This window comes from Sarcophilus harrisii, chromosome 3 (assembly GCF_902635505.1).
Source record: "Sarcophilus harrisii chromosome 3, mSarHar1.11, whole genome shotgun sequence".
In the NCBI taxonomy this organism is placed as follows: Eukaryota; Metazoa; Chordata; class Mammalia; order Dasyuromorphia; family Dasyuridae; genus Sarcophilus; species Sarcophilus harrisii.
The window spans coordinates 210,265,512-210,285,784 of NC_045428.1; the positions used below are offsets into that span (position 1 = coordinate 210,265,512).

Here is a 20,273-nt window from a genome sequence, read left to right on the forward strand (position 1 = left end):
GAACTATATGAAAATGTGCTTGGGTTTGTTCTTCAAGAATTCTGGGAGAAAGACATTTGAAAATGAAGAGTAAGAAGGCAATGTAGTGATTTCCCTAGACTTCTGGCAGTTCTGAGAGAAAGTGGTCTTTTAACAGAATAAAACGTCTTTATCTGAAGGATGTGAAAGTAAATTTACTGTATGATCTGTTCTATTATTATCTTTCTTTTCCCTAACTCCCTTACTCCCATTATGGAAATGCTAAGCATGCCATCATCTTTTCCTCCAGTTAATATCTAGGAAGAATATCATAAAATTTCCCCAACTTGGCACACAGACCACACTGCTGAAGTGGGCAAATGCATTACCTTACACTGGTCCTTTTTTTTAAAAAAAATCTTTCTTTGACAATTTCTTTGTTCCCTTTGATAGGCTGTGTGTGTGTGTGTGTGTGTGTGTGTGTGTGTGTGTGTGTGTGTTTTAAGACATTTTATATTAATTTTCTTTTCTTCATTCCAATTCAGTGTAAGGTCCTTGAGGACAAGAGGTGTTTTTCATTAATCTTTTTATCTCCTGATTGTAATAGAGTACTTAGCACAATGTAGTCATATAACAAATGCTTTTTGTATTTGATTAGATTTATATCATATTCTATACTCTCAGTACATAAACTAAAATGTAGTTTCTTTGTTTTTTATGCATTTCATTGAACTATATAAGAATTTGGAAAAACATGGAGGAGGGGATAGAACCCTATAATGTAACTCTTTACTGCTTTTAGAATACTAGAATGCTAGAATTAGGATCAAGAAGATCTAGATTCAAATACTACTTCCGTGACTTAATAGTTTCATGACCCTGAACTGGGCACTTAATTGCTATGTGCCTCAAGCAAATCATCAGAGTGCACTATTAAATTTTTGGACAATACAGATTGATGAGCATTTCTTCCTTAATGGAAGCAGTTCTAACCATTGATTAAAAATCATAAATTATTTGTACATATCAGAATTATTTTAAACAAAAGAATTTTCACCCATTTTGATTATGAAAATGCAGAATATTATTAGAGGGGCCATGTGTTGCTGTCAGTGAGTCTTTCTCATTTACCTGTGTTATAACTCTCCATCTGAAGCAGTTGTAAGAAGAAACCAAATTGATGAGCTGAAACTGCATTTGACACTTGTTACTCGCTGTTAAAAGAAGTACCCTTTCTGTGGCAACTTTAAAGAATTGTTTATTATTGTAAAATCATTTGTTATTAAAGAAGTAAGCAAAGCTGCCATGCTTCTATTTAACAAATTTTGACAAAACATAAACTTAAATGAATTTGTAACATTTTTCCCTTTTTTAACTTATGGATTAGGCTTTTTAATTATATTTTATAATCTATTAAAGAACTTCATTTTTCCCAAAATAAAATATACTCTATATATTCTGCAAATTTTGCAGTCTTTTAATCTGTGCAAGTTTCATTTTATCTTACATAATTTTCTTTACCAATTATTTAAAATTTAAAGAAATATTTTAATCAAAAATATCCTGCCCTCTCTTTAGTTATCATGATTTGGTACTTGAGGAAGTGATAAAGGGTGTCAAAAGGAGTATGTTCAAGAAGGAGTATATTAGACTTATTTCTCCATTATCAGCTTCAAATATCTATTGTTTGCTTAATTTCACTCCTTAGAAGTTGTTTCAGTTTCTACTCATCTTTTTCCTGCATGATATTTTTGTATTAAGTTTAGTGTTACTCCTTTAACTTGGACTAATATGATTGCCAGAGACTTCTTGCATTTAGAAGGCACTTTCCTCTCAAGTGAGGTAGGGTTAGCCTGATAGTTAAATAGGTATATGGTCCCTAATCAACTCCTACATTTTCAAGGGCCTGTCTATTCTCTTGATCCTTGGCCTTCATGATAAGGTACTTGGTTTCGCCCAACCTTTAAAATCTCAAATACTCCAAGAGGGATTTTTTTTTAAACTGTAAGTAATTAGAAATATTAAGCTGTATGTTATTGTGAGGAGAATCTACATTAGGATTATTACACTAGGACTATTACTCTAATCAGTTGCCAAGGAAGTAATGAAGAGGAAGTATACATCAAGGCAAGTGAGAAAGAATTTGTGTAATTGTAAGTAAGTGGGTCATTGAGAATAATCTTGTACTGAGTAGGTAAGAGGGAGAGAGAAATAGACCATCATCATCTGGAAACATTAAAATTTATGTAGTTTTCATCAAAGAACTCTGAATATAATTTATATATGTCTACTCTAAGACATATTGATATGATATTCTTTGGGGTACCAGCTAGGTTCCTTTTGTACACTGTAACATAACTTCTTTTTGTTATCCCAATGTAGTTTATAAGATTCCAGTATTATAAGATAATACAATGCCATATGTAATCACAGAATTTGTAATTTAAAAGAATAAGCACCAACCATACCTGAAACGAATATGCATTTTAACATACCTGAGAAGAGGTCATCTAATCTCTACTTAAAAAATTCCAAGGAAGGGGAACTCCACCATATCTCTAAGCAGACTATTTCACTTTTGGACAGCTCTTACTATTTGAAAAATTTTCCTGGTGCTGAACCTAAGTTTATTCTTTGCCACTACTATGTACACCTGCTATTCTACACTCTGAAGGCAAGAACAAATCTGATCCCTCTCCTACATGAAAAACCTTCACGTACTTGAAGCTAGTTATCACATTCATTCCCCTCAATCTTTGTCAGGCTAAACACTACCAATTCCTTTAATCAGTCCTCATATGGTATGTACTCCGTGTGCCCTTTACATCCTGATTTGCTTCTAGTAGAAATAATTTAGTTTGTCAATATCTTTCTTAAACTGTATGTCCCTACCACCCAAACACACCTTCTTTTCTATAAAAGAGAAAACTCCAGCTTTTGTCCTGTTTTGGGAGAGTATAGTTCAACTATCAGTTCCTATTTTTGGAAGTTGTATATCTCTTAATGTTATATAAAATTACATTAGCATTTTTGGCAGATGACACTGTTTACTCATATATAGTTTATAGTCTACTAAGAGCCATATATATATATATATTTTTTTTTTTTCAGGTTTTTATCTAAAATCATTCTTTCTCTACTTGTTAATAGTTTGGAATGCTTTTTCCTTTAATAATTTATAACTATTATTTTATTTATTACCTCTAATTGTTTTTGTCTTGTTAAAAACAACACAGAGCAAAGCACAGATTCATGGACACTGCCACACTGACATTGGACCATTAATGATCAACTGTTTTGTCTGCCAACACAGTAACTCAAAATCCATCTAACTGTGTTGTCAATATATATCTACCCTCTCCATGAGAATACATGAAACATTTTGTCATTGCATCTTTGTTAACATCTTGATAAATTATATCTAATAGTTTAATAAACATGTCAAAAAAAAGAAATAAAGTTAATTTGTCATGATCTATTCTTAATGAAGCCTTGCTAGCATTTTGTAATCACTACTTCCCTTTTTATATCACTAACTATTCTTTTAATGATATGTTGCAGAGTTTTCCCAAGGATCAAAGTTAAGTTCACTGACATATATACACATGACTCATGTGTGTGTATATATATTTTCTGAACTGACTTTATTACCATTATCTCAAACTCAACAGTTATAATATAGAGCTATCTTCTTTCCTAAGCTTGTCCTTCTACCAGATCTCTTAGGTTCTATTGATGAAACCATTATCAAAATTTGATGATCCTATATATATAATTGGTTACCAAGTCTGGTTGATTCTCCTAACATAAGGCAATATCTTTTAAATTGACTCTTTATTTGATTAATAGATTCAACACCCTAATTCAAGTGCTTATCACTGTTTTCTTTGACTTCTTAAATATTCTTTTCACTGGTCTTTCTGCCTCTAGTTTCGTAGTTTTCTACGATTTGTGCTTTAAAAATCCTGAAAATGATCTTATTGTGGATGGGTCTGGTTATATCAAAACCCCATTCAAAAATCACTGGTCTGGCTTCAAAGGTCAAATAAGAATTACTTAGGTTAATATATAAGGCTCTCCACAGTCTGTAACTCAAATTACCTTTCCAGTCTTATTTCCAGTCTTTAATTATTTTTCTCACCATCACACATTCTTTTTTAGTAACTACATCAAACTAACAACCCTGTCTCCAATTCACATATGATCTCCTTTTTCTCTGTGTCTACATAGAATGCAGCATCCCTTTCCCCTCTCTATTCTGTATTTTTTTCTTTGCTAAAAACTTATCTCACATTCTTATTTTTCTTTGATCCACTCAATATAAATATTCCTCATCACATTTTCTGAGAGTACCAAAAAAAACTTGGTTATCACATTCTGACTTATGTTATACTTACTTATGCATAAGATATCATCTCTGACCCATTCTTTCACCCTAATAGAATATAAGGTCCTGGAATTTAGTGTCTATATTATTCTAATGTCAAACTCTTTCTCTACTTCAAGAACTCAGAATTGTCCCTTGCTCATGTCAACCACTCAACAAGTATTTATCTAGTATATACTATTTGTAGAGCACATTGATAAATGCTATTGTTTATTCTTCATTCTAGAAGAAGACCATGATGTCATGAAAGTGATGGCGTTACCTGTAAGTGAATTGGATTTAAGTAAGGAAGGGCTGTCCAAGGTCACCTATCCCACTTTCCCCTTCAGAACCATCTGAGTTCAGTGGCCAAATATAGATTAAGAAGATTGGAGATGGCCCTGGGTGAAATGGGAGATCTTGATCTTTTTAAGCTAAGGTCTTCAATAGATTTCAGTTTGACTGAGGCCCTATCCATTTAGTGATTAAGACTAGGTAGCAATTGAGGCAAAGAATCTCCTCCTTTACCTAATCCAAACAACAACAAAACCCTCTAAATAAAAAAAAAAAATTCAATGAGGGGAAGAATCTCTGGGTTTCTGCAAAGCAGAAATTGCTGCTATTTACATTAACCTGAGTCAATCAGGACCCAAACAATGATCAAATAGGGCTTGGTCTAGGACATATTCTTAGCCAATAAAGATCTGATTGGTTTTGCCTTAAGGCTTGTTCCATAAAAAGGAACTCAAGTGGAATTCAAATTGAGGCAACTCTGAGATACCTCAGATTGGCTAAGAAGACAGGAAAAGATAATGATAAATGATAAATGTTAGCAGGGATATAGGAAAACTGGGACATTAATACATTATTGGTTGAGTGATGAACTATGTAACTATTCTGGAGAGTGATTTAGAACTATGCCCAAAGGGCTATCAGATTCCATACCCTTTGATCCAGTAGTGTGATACTGTGATATTGTGATACTGGGCTTTTATCCCAGAGAGATCATAAAAAAATGAAAAAGATCCACATGTGCAAAATGTTTATAATGGTTTTTTTGTAGTAGCTAGGAACTGGAAACTGAGTAGATTCCCTCAGTTGGAAAATGGCTGAATAAGTTATGGTATATGTATTATTTTATAAGAAGCTAGATGATTTGAGAAAGGCCTGGAGAGAGACTTATATAAACTGATGCTAAGTGAAGTGAGTAGAACCAAGAAAACATTCTCCACAACAACAATATTATGTGATGATCAACAGTGATAGACTTGGCTCTTTTCAACAATAAGGTAATTCAGGCCAATTCCAATAGGATTCTGATGGAGAGAACCATCTGCATTCAGAGAAAGGACTGTGGGCATTACATATGGGATCACAACATAGTATTTTCTTTTGTTGTTGTTTTCATTATTTTTTTTCTCATTTTTCTCCTTTTGATCTGATTTTTCTTGTGCAGCATGCTGGAAAATGTGGAAATATGTTTAGAAAAAAAAGAAATCTAGCTAGAAATCCCCAAATATCTGCTCAGTGCTACATTACAAAGAAAGGCCAAGAAAAAATCCAAAAACCAAACTCTGGCCCTCAAAGTGTTTATGTTCTAAAGAGAAGGCAATATGTAAAAAGCTTTGTATAAAAAAAAGATGTATACTGTATATACTGTATATAAATGTATACTGATTTAGTTGATTTAATTTATAAATCAACAGAAAAAAACATCACTTTCATTGATTGTCTCAAAGGTCCTGCTTTTTAAATATTTTAAATTAATGCATAATTTAAAATTCACAGAATTTTTAAATGTTATTTCTTAGATCATTCATCATTTTTTTCAAAATGCCCATGCCAAGTTAGCATGTAAAAAACACTTCAAATATGTATGTATCCAAATATGTGGATAATAGACAACACTATAACAGAGACAGAAAAAAAATTAAAATAGTTTTAGTATTGCATTGTTTCAGCAAATTATCTGTTTTAGCTAAAGTTTCTCAGAAAATTGCACCCTCTTTTACTTTTCTTTGCTTTTCTCTGTATTGAACGGAGCCAGCAATAGGAGCCAAGCCTCTGAAATCAAATTATGCTGCCTGTTTACTGAGCAATTTGGTTTAATTACAGCAGAAATAACTGTTTCACTCTAAATGTTTTTTTTTCCCTTTCCTTGACATCCCAAATCTACTTGAAATATAGTCTCTGTCCCCATTCTTAGAAGGTGGATGACCTTAACCCCTACTTCACTTTCATCAAAAACATCTGATAGATACTTTCTAAACCCTTGTTCCAAGTAACTCAAAGCTTGATAGTACCTTTATTCTGTCAGTCTTAAGGAAAACTCATTCCCACTTCTTTTTTCAATAATCATTTCTTAAACATCTTCTATGCACAGCAAAGTATATTTAGTTCTGAAAATATTGAAATAAAAATTTCAGGGTGTCAGGGTCTTCTATTTTGCATTCTACTTAGGGAAGGTGGATATAAGGAAAAAAGTGTAACATACATACTTATAAGTAGAATAAAAGATAAGGAGGGGAAAGAATGAAAAGGAAAAAGATTTAAATGTCTCAGGGAAATCTGAAAAGGGAGAAGTCCCATTCATTTGAGAAATCAGACAGAATAGGTGAACTGAACTCCAATAAAGGGAAGGATTCTGAAAAGCAGAGATGAGCAAATAGTGCATCCTAGACATCTGGAATAAAGTAAATAAGCATTTAGAGTTAAGAAATAACATGCTGAGTTCATGGCACAACTTAGACTAATTTCTTTGTAACATAAGAGAATGTAAATGGGAATCAACATGAAAATAGCTTTGAAAGGTTGTAGATAATGACAAATATCAAAAACTTGACTCCTGAACTTTTAAACATAGGTACACACACACGTAATTTCCCCCTAGAGGTAACATTTCATGAAGATGTTTGAATAGGATATGAGGTAAATATTAACATTAATTTGACATCTGAACCAAAGCTACTAATTCTAACCATGTTCTTAATAGTATATATACCTGTGTCTCCCACTACCTAACACCAGTAAATATGTCCTCCTTTTTACCCATCAGTATGGTTATTAGCTATTCCACATATGTCTAAATGCATGTTTAGGATTCCAGAATTCTATTCCTTGACCTGCTTATCATTTAAATCTCTTCTCTTCCATTTCTTCCACAAAATTCTTATAAAAATATACATAGAACATTCTCTACCTACTTATTGCTTCAACTTATAACTTATAATATGGCTTCTGCCTCTAAAATTTTACAGAAGTTGCTCCCTCTAATGTTCCCTAAGAGCCTTATAATAACCAAACTATAGCATTTTTTAAGTTTTCATTTTCATTTTCAATGACTTCTCTTCTTCAATTGAATTCTTGCTTGATATATTATTCTTGACTAATTTTTTGCCACTTGTCCCTAGTTCTCATCTTGCTTATCATGTCTTCTTTGTCCCATTTCCTAAGCATTCTTTCCAACCTTTTAAGATGAATCTTTCTTAATACTTAGCCCTAGACCTTCTCTTCTTTTTTTAACCACTTTTGGGAATTCAACTTTCACCTCTGTACAAATAACTCATAAATATCTGTCTTTATAAAGCTTTGAATTTTCTCCAAGTTCCAAATAACACATTTCCAAATACCGACAGATATCTATAAGCAAAATGTTGCAATGGAAAGCCTATTGATATTGGATCCAGAATAGATTTGCTTTCAAATCCTTCCTCTGTAATTTAGCTACTATGTGATCATGAACAAGATATATTCCCTGAACCTGAGGTTCCTCATCTATAAAATGGATATAACAATGCCTACTGTATTTAACTTAAAGTTATTTAAAAACTCAAATAAGCTAATTTATGAAAAGTATTGGTACAAAGATTCAAAATTATATCTGTCATTGATATTATAACTGTATATCCCTTAAACTCAACACACCTCAACCTGAATTTATCATTTGCATAAAACACGTTTATTCTACCGACCACCATTTGTGGCAATTCAAATGCCATCAATCCTTTTTCTTTTGTTTAGACATTTATGTTACTTTTAATTCTTTTATTTCTCATGTCCTTTTCCATGTTAAATAAATTGCCAAGTTTTATTGATTCTGTCATTTGACTATTTCTTGAAGTCCTTGCCCTGTTAGCTCTCACAACATCAAGATACCAAGCTCCAGAGCCTGTCTCTCTCTCTCCAATGTTATGCATTGATTTCTCCATTACATTCATTAGTTTTACCTGTAATCATTTCATTTTAATCATTTGGCACAAACTCTTAACTCTCAGTCCACAATTTTTCCTTTATAATAATCTCCAGAAACAATTACTCCCAAAACTTATAGCCTAGCAGCTATCTCACATGTCTTCTTTATACCATCACAATGAAAAGCACCTGTATTAGGAATAACTTATACTACTTTTAAACTAGACACTTTCAAAAAAGGTGCTGCCCAGAATTGGTAAAGGCAATTTCCTTACTATCAAGGAACAAGAATTCCTTGTATCAATAAAATCACAGGTTCAGGCCCTATATATAAGACTGATTTTTAGGTGTTAGGTACTGGGATTCATTGCACTTGACCTTAACAAAGCATTGTGAGAAAAATTGGTAGAGAATACTTTCTGTTGCAGTGGTTAGAGAAATTTTCCAGCAGGTGATAGTACTTCTGCTAAGCCTTAAAGCCTTTTTAAAGAATTTTAAAGTATAAATATGAGAAATATTCAAGGCATAACAGACAGCTGTTATAGACCATAAGGCAAGGTCAAAGAACAGCTTGGAATATGGTTTTGATGCTCATTGGCTGTGCAAGAGAAATGATTTAAAATTAAGTTGCAAAGATCAGCACTAGCCAAATCGTGGAGGGCCTTATATTTAAAGAGTTTATATTTTCATCTCTGAATGAGGGAAAGATAGTGGAGGTTCTTAAACTATAATTTGGCTTGAATGAAGTGATTTGTTTTAATGAATAGATGGAATTTATGTACTAGCATTTATTGGTAGATGGCTGTTTTGATGAGTTTTGCATATATATATGTATATAATGTATAATATATACATGTATATATATATATGTATAATTTATTGGAATATTAGCAAAGCCCATATACCATGTCATCCATCTTCTATCTGTTTTCTGACTCTGATTAACCAGATTTTACCAAAAAGAAGTTGAGTAGGATTGATAAAAATGGAAACAAAACTAAAGATTATATTCAGATATGATAGGAACACACTAATCTGAAGCTCTTCTTCAAAAATGATGTTTAGTTTGAACAACACAACAAGGGTGTGCTGGAGCCAGCTCTAACCGATTTGCCCATTAAATTTAATTGCCTGTTAAATTTTCCATAGGAGCATTAGAGATTGCAAACATCAGTCCCTAAAAATAAGGGCCTGATATACTGCTTTAATAATGACTTAATAATGCAGATTAAACTTAAAATTGTATGTGTATACTTTCTCCCTCCCACAGCCCAGTTGTTAAGTATCTCCTAGCGCACACCCTTGTTGCTCTACAAACATTGTTTGAACTCAGCAAGGAAATGAAGTAGATAGCATATTGGAGACTTGGTGGCTAAAGGTTAATAATAATAATCATAATAGACATTTATATGGCACTTTAAGATTTGCAAAGTGCTTTACATCTATTATTTCATTTGAACTTTTAAATATCCTTGAATTTAGTGCAGAACAGGGGTGGAGGACACTTGGTTGAAGGAAATAATCCATTTGGACAGTATGCCTGCAATTATCAGAATAGTTCCAAATATTTGGAAAAGTGGCAAATCCATTATAAAAGCTAGCAACATAAGTACCTAAATTTATTAGGATCTTAGCAAAGCCTATAGCCAATCAACCATCATTCTCAGCAGGATTATTATTGATCCTTTTAAAAGAAGTTATGGCCTCTGTAACTCTTGGACAACTACCTCTATCCTAGAGAATCCATAGTGACAGATCACAGAGCTCCTATGACACAAATACATTTGAGATCAAGTTATAGTAATGATCCCAAGTAAATGAGCCTATCCCATATCCATGGCTGTGGGACCCGCCAAATCCTGGAAAGTTGGTCAGCCAAGTTTTAGAATAGACATTAATTGTGAAAGTATTAGAGGATTTTTACTAATATATTTAATTGGATTTATATAGTTAAAATATTCTCAGGCCAAAATGGTGACTGCCATTGTATCCCATCTGTCATTTGTTTACAGGTAGATACCTCATCACTGAAATAACTTTCTCGCCGCTAATGAAATTCTGAATAGGTTAATTTAATTGAGGAATAGTAATCAATATACATGATAATTCATATGTGATCTAACATGTCTCCTTTTTATATTATAGAATGAGACTTAAATATCATGCCCTATCTTATTCTTCCTGAGATAAGCCCAGGTTTGGGGCTGCTATTGACAATAGGAATGGACAGCTGGATTATAGAAAAAATTAGCTGCTGGCTTCAGCTCAGCAGGTCCTATACTGACAGATCTGGCCTCTAGGTACGTCTGCTATGTAATGCATGCAGTGGCCTACCAGAAATCAGCCAGCATCTTTTGTTTTGTCAGGTCATTTTTTTTATCTAAGTTTAAAAGGAAATACCTATATCAGAGAAAGATTTCACTAAGTTTTTGAATGAAGATATGTAGTATAAATATAAATATGTATTTATATATAATTTATACATATAATTATTTTATTTATAAATTAAAAACACACATATATACCAAATGCACATGTATATTCATATACAATGGTACATACATATACAGATACATATATATGTTTATATATGTGTGTGTATATGTATTCACGTATATATGTCTCTCTATATGCCTCTCTATATAATCAAAGTCATAGTTTATTGAGGTTAGCAATATCCTCCATTATCATCTTTCTGAGTTATTCATCTAGCTTGTGAAACCACCAGATACCCTTCCAGGCAGCTATGAACCCAAGTTAATTGGATTCACATATAATTCCACTGAGAAAAAATAAAGCAGCTGTGCCTAATCTCAAGGACATAAGAATCACACACAAATTCTTAATAATTCATGAAAGTCTAATTAATAAGACATTTGTAATGCTAAAACTCTCAGTAGGCCTTCCTTGAGAAAGAAGTTTGAATTTTTCCCATAAGTGATCTAAAATCTAAAAATTATTCCACTTTGTGCTTGTATATGAACTTGTCTCTCTGTGTAAGTTAGCAGTTGCTTTGTAATTATCATAGACTTCTCAAAATGCTAAATCTCAGTCATTTATGTAAAACAAATACACTTAAGCTCATTTTCTTGTTTCTTATTTTCATATGCTTTATTAAAAGTAAAATAATAGACACTGTCAAGTAAATACAATTTCAGACACTGTAGGAGAATTTGGTACAAACCTTAAATTGTGTTAGAATTTAGAAACAGGACAGATAATTGTAGGCTAGAATGATCAGAAAGGACTTCTAAATCCAGTAGTAGATTATTTGTGTGTGTGTGTGTGTGTGTGTGTGTGTGTGTAATGGATTGAATGGATTTTTAAAAAATAAATATTATGGGTTTCATGTCATTGTCTTGTTTCAAATTCCAATTTTATTCTTAAATCTAATAACAGCACCTCATTAACTTACATATCTTCTATTCAGTTAGAGACAGTTTGGTGAACAAGGCAGGGGTTAGCATTAACCTGACAATTACATCCTGATTTGTGTGGAAAGGAGAGATGTGAATCAGAGTTTTTTACTTCCCAAAACAGCTGTGTCTGCTAGTGAGGTGTTCTACCAAATATCTCTGTTTTGCCACCTAGTGGTATGGAGATGTCACTGAATGTTTTTGCTTTTTTTTTTTTTTTTTTTTTTTTTAAACAGTATTCTTATAGATGACTGTCATAGAACGTTAAAATCAAAAGTAGGCCTCTTGTCATCTAGAAGGGAACAACTAAAGAATTTATTTAATTTGAATATAATTGTATGCCTATTTCCAGACAACCAATAGAAGGCAGAGTCCTTGGAATTATCTATGAAAGACTCATGATATTTTGTAAGTTTTAAAAAATGAAATGCAAATGTGAGTATGTGGAGAAGAGAAATACAGTAAAGAACATTTTGTTATGGAGGGAAAAAATGCGATTTTTCCTATTACAGAATTATAATTTATGTGAATTAAAAATATGCGTAAGAAACAATGATGGGGAACATAATATTTCTGTTTACCTATAGATGATGTCTTTTGAGTGTTTGAGAAAATAAAATGACTTGAGCTTTCATAATCTCTATGAGTTTATCTTGATTTAAGAAGTCTGATGTTTAGTCTTGAAGGGCTTTAATAGATTGTATCAGCTTATCAGGATTTTCTAAATCTCTATTCTTTATGAACAAAATAAATGTTTTCCTTTACTTTTTAAATTCATGATGAATTCTTTTAGAATTAAATAGTGGGTCTATGAAAACAAACAGTAATCTCAAAATATACCATGTCATCTATATACCTATGCACAAATACTATCAATAATAATAATAATATACTTTAAATTGTTAAAAAGCCTTCTCATGAAAGCCATCACAAGTTTCATTTTCATGTCTTCAAAATTGAGAAATTCAGTCTCAGAAAAGTTAAATGATTTGTTCAATTCACACAAAGCTAACAAATATTAAAGTGAGATGTAAACTGAAGTTTCTCTTGACTCCAAATCTATTCTTCTTCCACTATGTCACAGAATAATTCATAATAAATTATGTATATGTGTCTGTTCTAATATAAATGTTAGTGGTAACAGTAATAAATCAATTAGCAAGTATTTATTAAGTCATTACTATGTGTCTGGGACTAGGTTATATGAGAAAGGTAGAAAGACAAAAGAAAAACATCTTGCATTTTAATGAAAGAGACTTGTGTGTATATATATGTATACACACACATATGTGCATATTTAAAGACATGTAGAGTAGATGAATGGGAGCCTTAGAAGGAGAAAGCACTACCAATTTGGTGGGATAGAGAGTGGGAAGAAAGTCAGGAAACTTATCCCACAAAAGGTGACAATTGAACTGAGTCTTGAAGAAAACCAAGGATTCCACAGGGTGAGAAGAGGAAGCATTTCAGGCATGGGAGCCAGGCTGGGCAAAGATATGAGAAAGAAAGTGCTTTATTTATGAGGAACTGAAAGTAAAAGAATATGGCTGGATCACAGCGTGGTTGGAGGAAAGTAAAGTGCCAGTTGAAATTTCAAAAGCCATTTAAAATGCTAAACAGAAAGCTTATATTTAATTCTCAAGGATATAGGGAGCTACTATAATTGATTGAGATAGTGGCTGACATGGTCCAATGTGTAATTTGGTGATAGTGTGGAAGATAATTAGAGAATGAAGAGATTTGAGGTAGGGAAATCAATTACCATTAATAGTTCCAGCAAATGCTGTGAGTTAGAATGGGCACTGTGTGAGTGAAAAGAAAGTGATATAAATGAGAAATGCTATAAACATGGAAACAAGATTTTACCTCTGATTGGATATAAGGAGTGAAGATTCTAGTGTGACAGCAAAGCTGGGAATTTGAATACAAAGAAAGAAGAAAAGAAGAAAGGATGGAATGAAGAAAGGAAAGAAGTAAGGGAAGGATAGAGGGAAAAAAGGGAAGGATGGAGGGAAAGAAGGAAAGGAGAAAGGGAGGGAGGAAAGAAGAAAGAAAAAATATTATGTAGAGATGGTTAGCTAAACCCATGAGGCAGTTATAAATATATAGATGCATACATGTATATTGATATACTTCTATATCTGTATCATATCTATGTATCTTGAACATGTCTAGTAATTCTTAGACATATTGTTCCACCCATTAGAATGTGAGCTTCTTTTTTTTTAAAATTTTTATTTATTTATTTTTTATTTTTTTATTTAATAGCCTTTTATTTACAGGTTATATGCATGGATAACTTTACAGCGTTAACAATTGTCAAACCTCTTGTTCCAATTTTTCACTTCTTACCCCCCATCCCCTCCCCTAGATGGCAGGATGACCAGTAGATGTTAAATACATTAAAATATAAATTAGATACACAATAAGTATACATGACCAAAACATTATTTTGCTGTATAAAAAGAATCAGACTCTGAAATATTGTACAATTAGCTTATGAAGGAAATCAAAAATGCAGGTGGGCATAAATATAGGGATTGGGAATTCAATGTAATGGTTTTTAGTCATCACCCAGAGTTCTTTTTCTGGGCATAGCTGGTTCAGTTCATTACTGCTCCATTGGAAATGATTTGGTTGATCTCATTGCTGAAGATGGCCAGGTCCATCAGAACTGGTCATCATATAGTATTGTTGTTGAAGTATATAATGATCTCTTGGTCCTGCTCATTTCACTCAGCATCAGTTCGTGTAAGTCTCTCCAGGCCTTTCTGAAATCATCCTGTTGGTCATTTCTTACAGAACAGTAATATTCCATAATATTCATATACCACAATTTAGAATGTGAGCTTCTTGAAGACAGGAAATGTTTTTTATTTGTTTGCTGATTGAGCCACTTACTGAAAATTTTCAACTTAGACTATCAGGACACTTTACTTTCTATGATAATAATATTTGACATCCAGTGTTTTAAGGTTTGAGAAATGATTCACATGCATTTTTTAATTTGCGATAACCTTGGGCCTTGCAATAACCATGTAAGAGAATTATATAAATTTGACTAAGTAAGAAACAGAATTTAATCTGTTTGTCATGGTTATATTGCTCACATGTGTTGGGGAAAGGACTTGAAGACAAGCCTTATTCCCCATTTTAAATCCAGCATCTTTATCCAATACTGTTGCCATTCCTTTATCCACAATGCTTTTCATTTTCTAGGAATGGTTTACTGATTTTATAATAGAACCCAATTGTGAAAAATCTATATTTTATAGCTGGCATTGCTGAGATATATTTGTTCTATGAAGTGGTACAAAATCTGTGTGGCTCTTTCTCCAGTCTATTGCTAGTAATTCATGGGATATTAATTCAACTTTTGAATTATCCAAGTCTTTTATTTCTTCTGATCCCCTCAGCTGCCTATTTCCAGCAGTTTAGGGTTTTTTTTAATATTTTTACACTCAAAAGGAGAACTGGGGAGGGGAGAAAATTCAAAACATTTTGTTAAACTATTTAAAGATTTGATGTTGAATAAGGTTAAATTCTCTGACAAAATTTGATGGATGATTAGGTGTGAATTTTAGTCATACATTTTATATCTCTGCTCCACTTTAATGGAATAGAGGTCAAAGTTCCTCTGGGTATCCCAACATTCTTATAATTATTAATTCACTGATCTTTTCCTTCCAAATTCTAAGGGGGAAAATTAATTACATCAAATGAATATTTTTATCTTACTAATACAACACATCTTTCCACTAAAAAATAGTGTTTTATCTTAACTCATATCAACCATTCAGAGATTTTCCAGAGCCATGATCACATTCTAATATATTTTTTTCTTCTAGATGAACTTCTCAACTATCAGGTGTGCTAAATATCTATAGAATCAAGTGAAGAAAACTTTGGTTTTTGACAGTTGATTGTGTTTGATAATCTAGGGTAACTCTTATTAAGAAGTTTTTTTCTAATTCATAAATTTAAAATAGCTGAAGTGTTAATTATATTTTTCTAATAAATTAAGAGGTAAAGAAAAATGTTTTCAACTAAATTTCAAACAACTTTAAAGTGATACAAATTTATATTATAGAATTTTCCATATGAAGTTACTCTAATAACATTTTCCCTCTTTGTCATCAGTGGAGGGAGGAAATGAACTGATTTTCTTTTCTTTCTTTCTTTCTTTTTTTTTTTTTTTTTTGGCCTATTTCAATCAAGAACTTGTTTTAGAAGAAATATAGAACATCCTATTGCTATCTTAGCTTATTATTTTCTTTCTTCTTTTTTTTATTTTGAGAGACAATTGGGATTAAGTGACTTGCCCAGGGTCACACAACTAGTAAGTATAAAGTATCTGAGGTAACATTTGAACTCAGGACCTCTTGACTCCAGAGCTGATGGTCTATCCACTACACCATTTAGCTGCTCCAGTATTTGTTTCTTCTTCCTCCTCCTCCTACTCTCCTCTTCCTGCTTTACTTCCTTCTCCTCTTCCCCTTTCTTCTAACATTCTATGACTATCTCCAAACATCATTTGGCAAGGCTTTACCTTAATGAAGATAAAAGATACAAAAATATTACAGAGAATTCAACATTGTTAATCATAACTCAAATAGCCTTTCAGTGTAGTACCTTAAGGATTCTATGTTCTCAAGAAAGGGTGCAGAATTGATAATTGCTTATTGGTGAATACTACTACATTGAAGATAGTAGGCATTTTTATTTGACTCTTAATTCTTTTCTTTGCATTTCTTTTAACAGTGATCCAAATCAGCCAGTTCCACAAGATACCAAGTTTATACATACAAAGCCCAATCGTTTTGAAGAAGTTGCGTGGTCCAAGTATAATCCCAAAGACCAGCTTTATCTACATATCGGTCTGAAACCTCGGGTAAGGGATCACTATCGAGCAACCAAAGTCGCCTTCTGGTTGGAACTTGTACCTCATTTGCACAACCTGAATGAAATTTTTCAATATGTTTCCACGACAACAAAAGTCCCTCCTCCAGACATGACATCGTTTCCTTATGGCACTCGACGTTCTCCTGCAAAAATCTGGCCAACTACCAAACGCCCAGCCATCACACCTGCCAATAACCCCAAACATTCAAAGGACCCTCATAAAACAAATCCAGAGGATACAACTGTTCTGATTGAAACGAAACGAGATTATTCCACGGAGTTAAGTGTCACCATTGCAGTGGGAGCATCCTTGTTATTCCTCAATATTTTGGCTTTTGCTGCATTGTATTACAAAAAGGACAAAAGACGTCATGAAACACACAGGCGTCCCAGTCCTCAAAGAAATACAACAAATGATATAGCTCACATACAAAATGAAGAAATCATGTCCTTACAGATGAAACAGCTGGAGCACGATCATGAGTGTGAGTCTTTACAGGCACATGATACCCTGAGATTAACCTGCCCACCTGACTATACCCTTACTCTGAGAAGATCCCCAGATGATATCCCGCTAATGACACCCAATACTATAACCATGATTCCCAATACATTAACAGGAATGCAGCCTTTGCATACTTTCAACACCTTCAGTGGAGGACAAAACAGTACTAATTTACCCCATGGACATTCAACTACTAGGGTATAGCTCTGCCATTACCTTCCCCTTCCTTATTCTCCTTCCCTCAGCAACATGGAAGAAAGAAAAAGAAAAAAAAAAAAAAAGGAATGTTTTTCATCAAGCAGACTTCAAATAAAAGGAGAAAAAGGGCAGTCATTATTTTCTTACTGACCCTTTTCAAAGGAACTTTCCAATATTAAAAAGATCAACTTCAAACCCTGTGAAATGTGAAACGTGTACATTGCTGTTATAATACTGCTTTAAGATCCCAACTACTTCAGTGAAAGTTTAATGTGTATAGGACAGAAGAATAGCCGCTTCAAAGACCTGGATGTTTTTCATTGTAAAATAGAAGCTGAATCTTCTGGAACACAGCCAAGTGACTCAACCATTTTTTAAAAAATAAAATTAAAAAAAATCTTTATGTGCCATACCATGAATGGCCCTTCTTAAGTGAAGACAGTATCACGGGCTTTTACTCATTGTATGAAGCTGTAATCCAGGAGGAAGGAAAAGTAGAATTTTATTATAAAAATAAGAGGATTGACTATGCAGTTATATTCGTATAGTTCTGTGCAAGAGATGATTTGCCAGCTGAACTATATTTAAGAAACTTTGTAAAAAATGTACATAGATGTGAGTTTAAACACACACAAAAACAACAACAAAAAGCTTTTATTGATGTTTTCAGTTTGAAAGAGCTTTTAGAAAGATTGTGCTTTCAGTTGTGATCTATATGTATATATACATTAATCATATCACCTGTTTCCTCCAGAATAAGAGGGGACTTTTCTTCTTAATTACTTGTGGTAAACAAAGATATGGGATTTTCTAACATGTTTCATTTGTAGGAGGACATGGCGTCATACAGAAAATAAAGATTGTCTGTGTGACCTGCACATTTCCCCTTACAGGTTGCACAAATGCATGTTAAAGCATTCTTAGGAGATGGTTGTTTTTAGACAACATTTATTTTTGGGGTGTTAGGCCTTCATGAAATTGCAACACAAAGGTGGATCAGAAAACTGGAAAAATTGTATTTAAAGTTTATTGAATTAAATGAAACACACACACACAAAATGGCAAAAAAAAAAAAAAAAATACAAGTCCAGTTCTGTAGTTCTGGTTATTTGAATATGTTTGGGAAGATTGCTTCCCAGTTCAGTACCCTGCCAAAAGTAAAGAAAGCCTGCCTTTTGGTTAGCCTTCTTCTCCCTACCCCCAATCCTCTCCACCCCCATCCCCACCCCCACCCCTCAGTAAATCTAGCTCTGTGTTCACCAGCAGCTGCAGAAGAACTCTGGCTGAGAAAGTACCTGCTCAGCTTTGCTAATCAGAAAATTTGCAGTTTCAAGGATGATTTTTTTTCTTTTTTAAAGAGCAAGGTTCTTATTTATCAAATTATAGTGATGAAATTTTTTCTTCCATATTTCATTTATATGATCAAGCTTATGCCTGTCTGAAAACATCTTTTTTTTTTTTTTGTGGATTTCTTATATTAGCAGTCACCAATCAATGCATATGATAGAAAGAAAAAAAAAAAGGAACAATAAACAACTATGCTTTGCATGAGTTTTCCTGAAAGTATGGATGGTTTCACTGTCAAGTTATCATAAGAAAAGAATTAACTCATGACTTTTTTGAATCAGAGAGCCGGAGAAAAAGTAGTCATCTTTCAAGGAGTCAATGATCATTCCCCTTTTCTCTTTCTTCTTTATTTGTTTTTTCCTTTTAAAAAATTTTCCTAAGGAATGCTTCAAGTGTCATAAGCTGAAAGTAAGGGATGGTTGCTTTATATTTTGTCTTTTGAAAGTTACTGGGTCACCGAGAAATAGTAACCAAAGATACATGAAGAGTCTTGCTCTGCACTTGAACATGTACCCAATCCCCTCCAAAAACAAAAAACAACAAAAAAAATTAATTTCATTTTTTAAGTTGGACATAACACTGTCACTTCCCTACCCTATGCTGTACCTAACATACATACTGCCTTGCACCCTTATCATGAAGTCCTTTGGATAACCAGTCACTGAAGTGTTAACTTTAGAAATTCTCAATGTCTGTGAGCTCTTTTTTTCAAAGAGGAGTCACAGAAAAAATGTTAAAGTAACACAAGAAATTCATGATTTTCACCTAACTTCCTAACTTATGTTTGAGAGTGAGGTGGTACACATATATTAGGTATGCCTCCACATTAGCCATGGTGAAGCAACAGCACCTACTTGTATGTAGTGATCCCATAAAGAACTGTTTCTTCCCTGATTCATCATTTATTATATCTGACTCTTAGTAGGCTATACCCATAAGCTATGTATTGCCTTCCCTGAGAAAGTAAATAGGCTCTTCGACAAACAAACAAAGGCAGTGATGCTTGGCATCATAATAAGTTGGGTATGTTTGTAATGTGAATTACAGTATATGTTTAGTACTTCCAATTGTCTACTGCTAGCAATATGTACAGTAATGTGTCAGGCTTGTGACATTTGGGTAAAACAAAAAAAGTTTCTGTGAGTGAATGATATTAGCTTTTAAAAATGATTATGATCAAAGTCAATTTACTACATCTTAAATGATGTCTGATTTCTACATGGAAAAGTGTTATAGGATCTTCATAGCATTCTATGAGAACAAGATATTCTTGCAATCTGTTAAAAAAAAAAAAAAGGGGGAAAAAGAAAACTTTCCCAGGCTTTTATTCTTGACCTTTAAAGGCACGCAGGGTTTAATGGTTTCTTTGGTTATTGTTTTGCAATTTTTT

General features: G+C 32.9%; 1 protein-coding gene across 4 annotated transcripts in view; it reads left to right on the forward strand.

Moving 5' to 3' along the window:
• NLGN4X (neuroligin 4 X-linked) overlaps positions 1 to 19,386 on the forward strand; it is a 444,496-nt gene extending 425,110 nt beyond the window's left edge. For 3 of the 4 annotated variants that reach the window (XM_003765598.2, XM_012546108.2, XM_031959032.1), the window contains one exon: positions 16,693 to 17,542. In XM_003765598.2, coding sequence (XP_003765646.2) covers positions 16,693 to 17,542 — 850 coding nt within the window. Of the gene's footprint in view, positions 1 to 16,692 lie in introns of all 4 variants that reach the window. The other variant, XM_031959031.1, reaches the window with a different exon arrangement.
• The last annotated feature ends 887 nt before the right edge of the window (positions 19,387 to 20,273 follow it).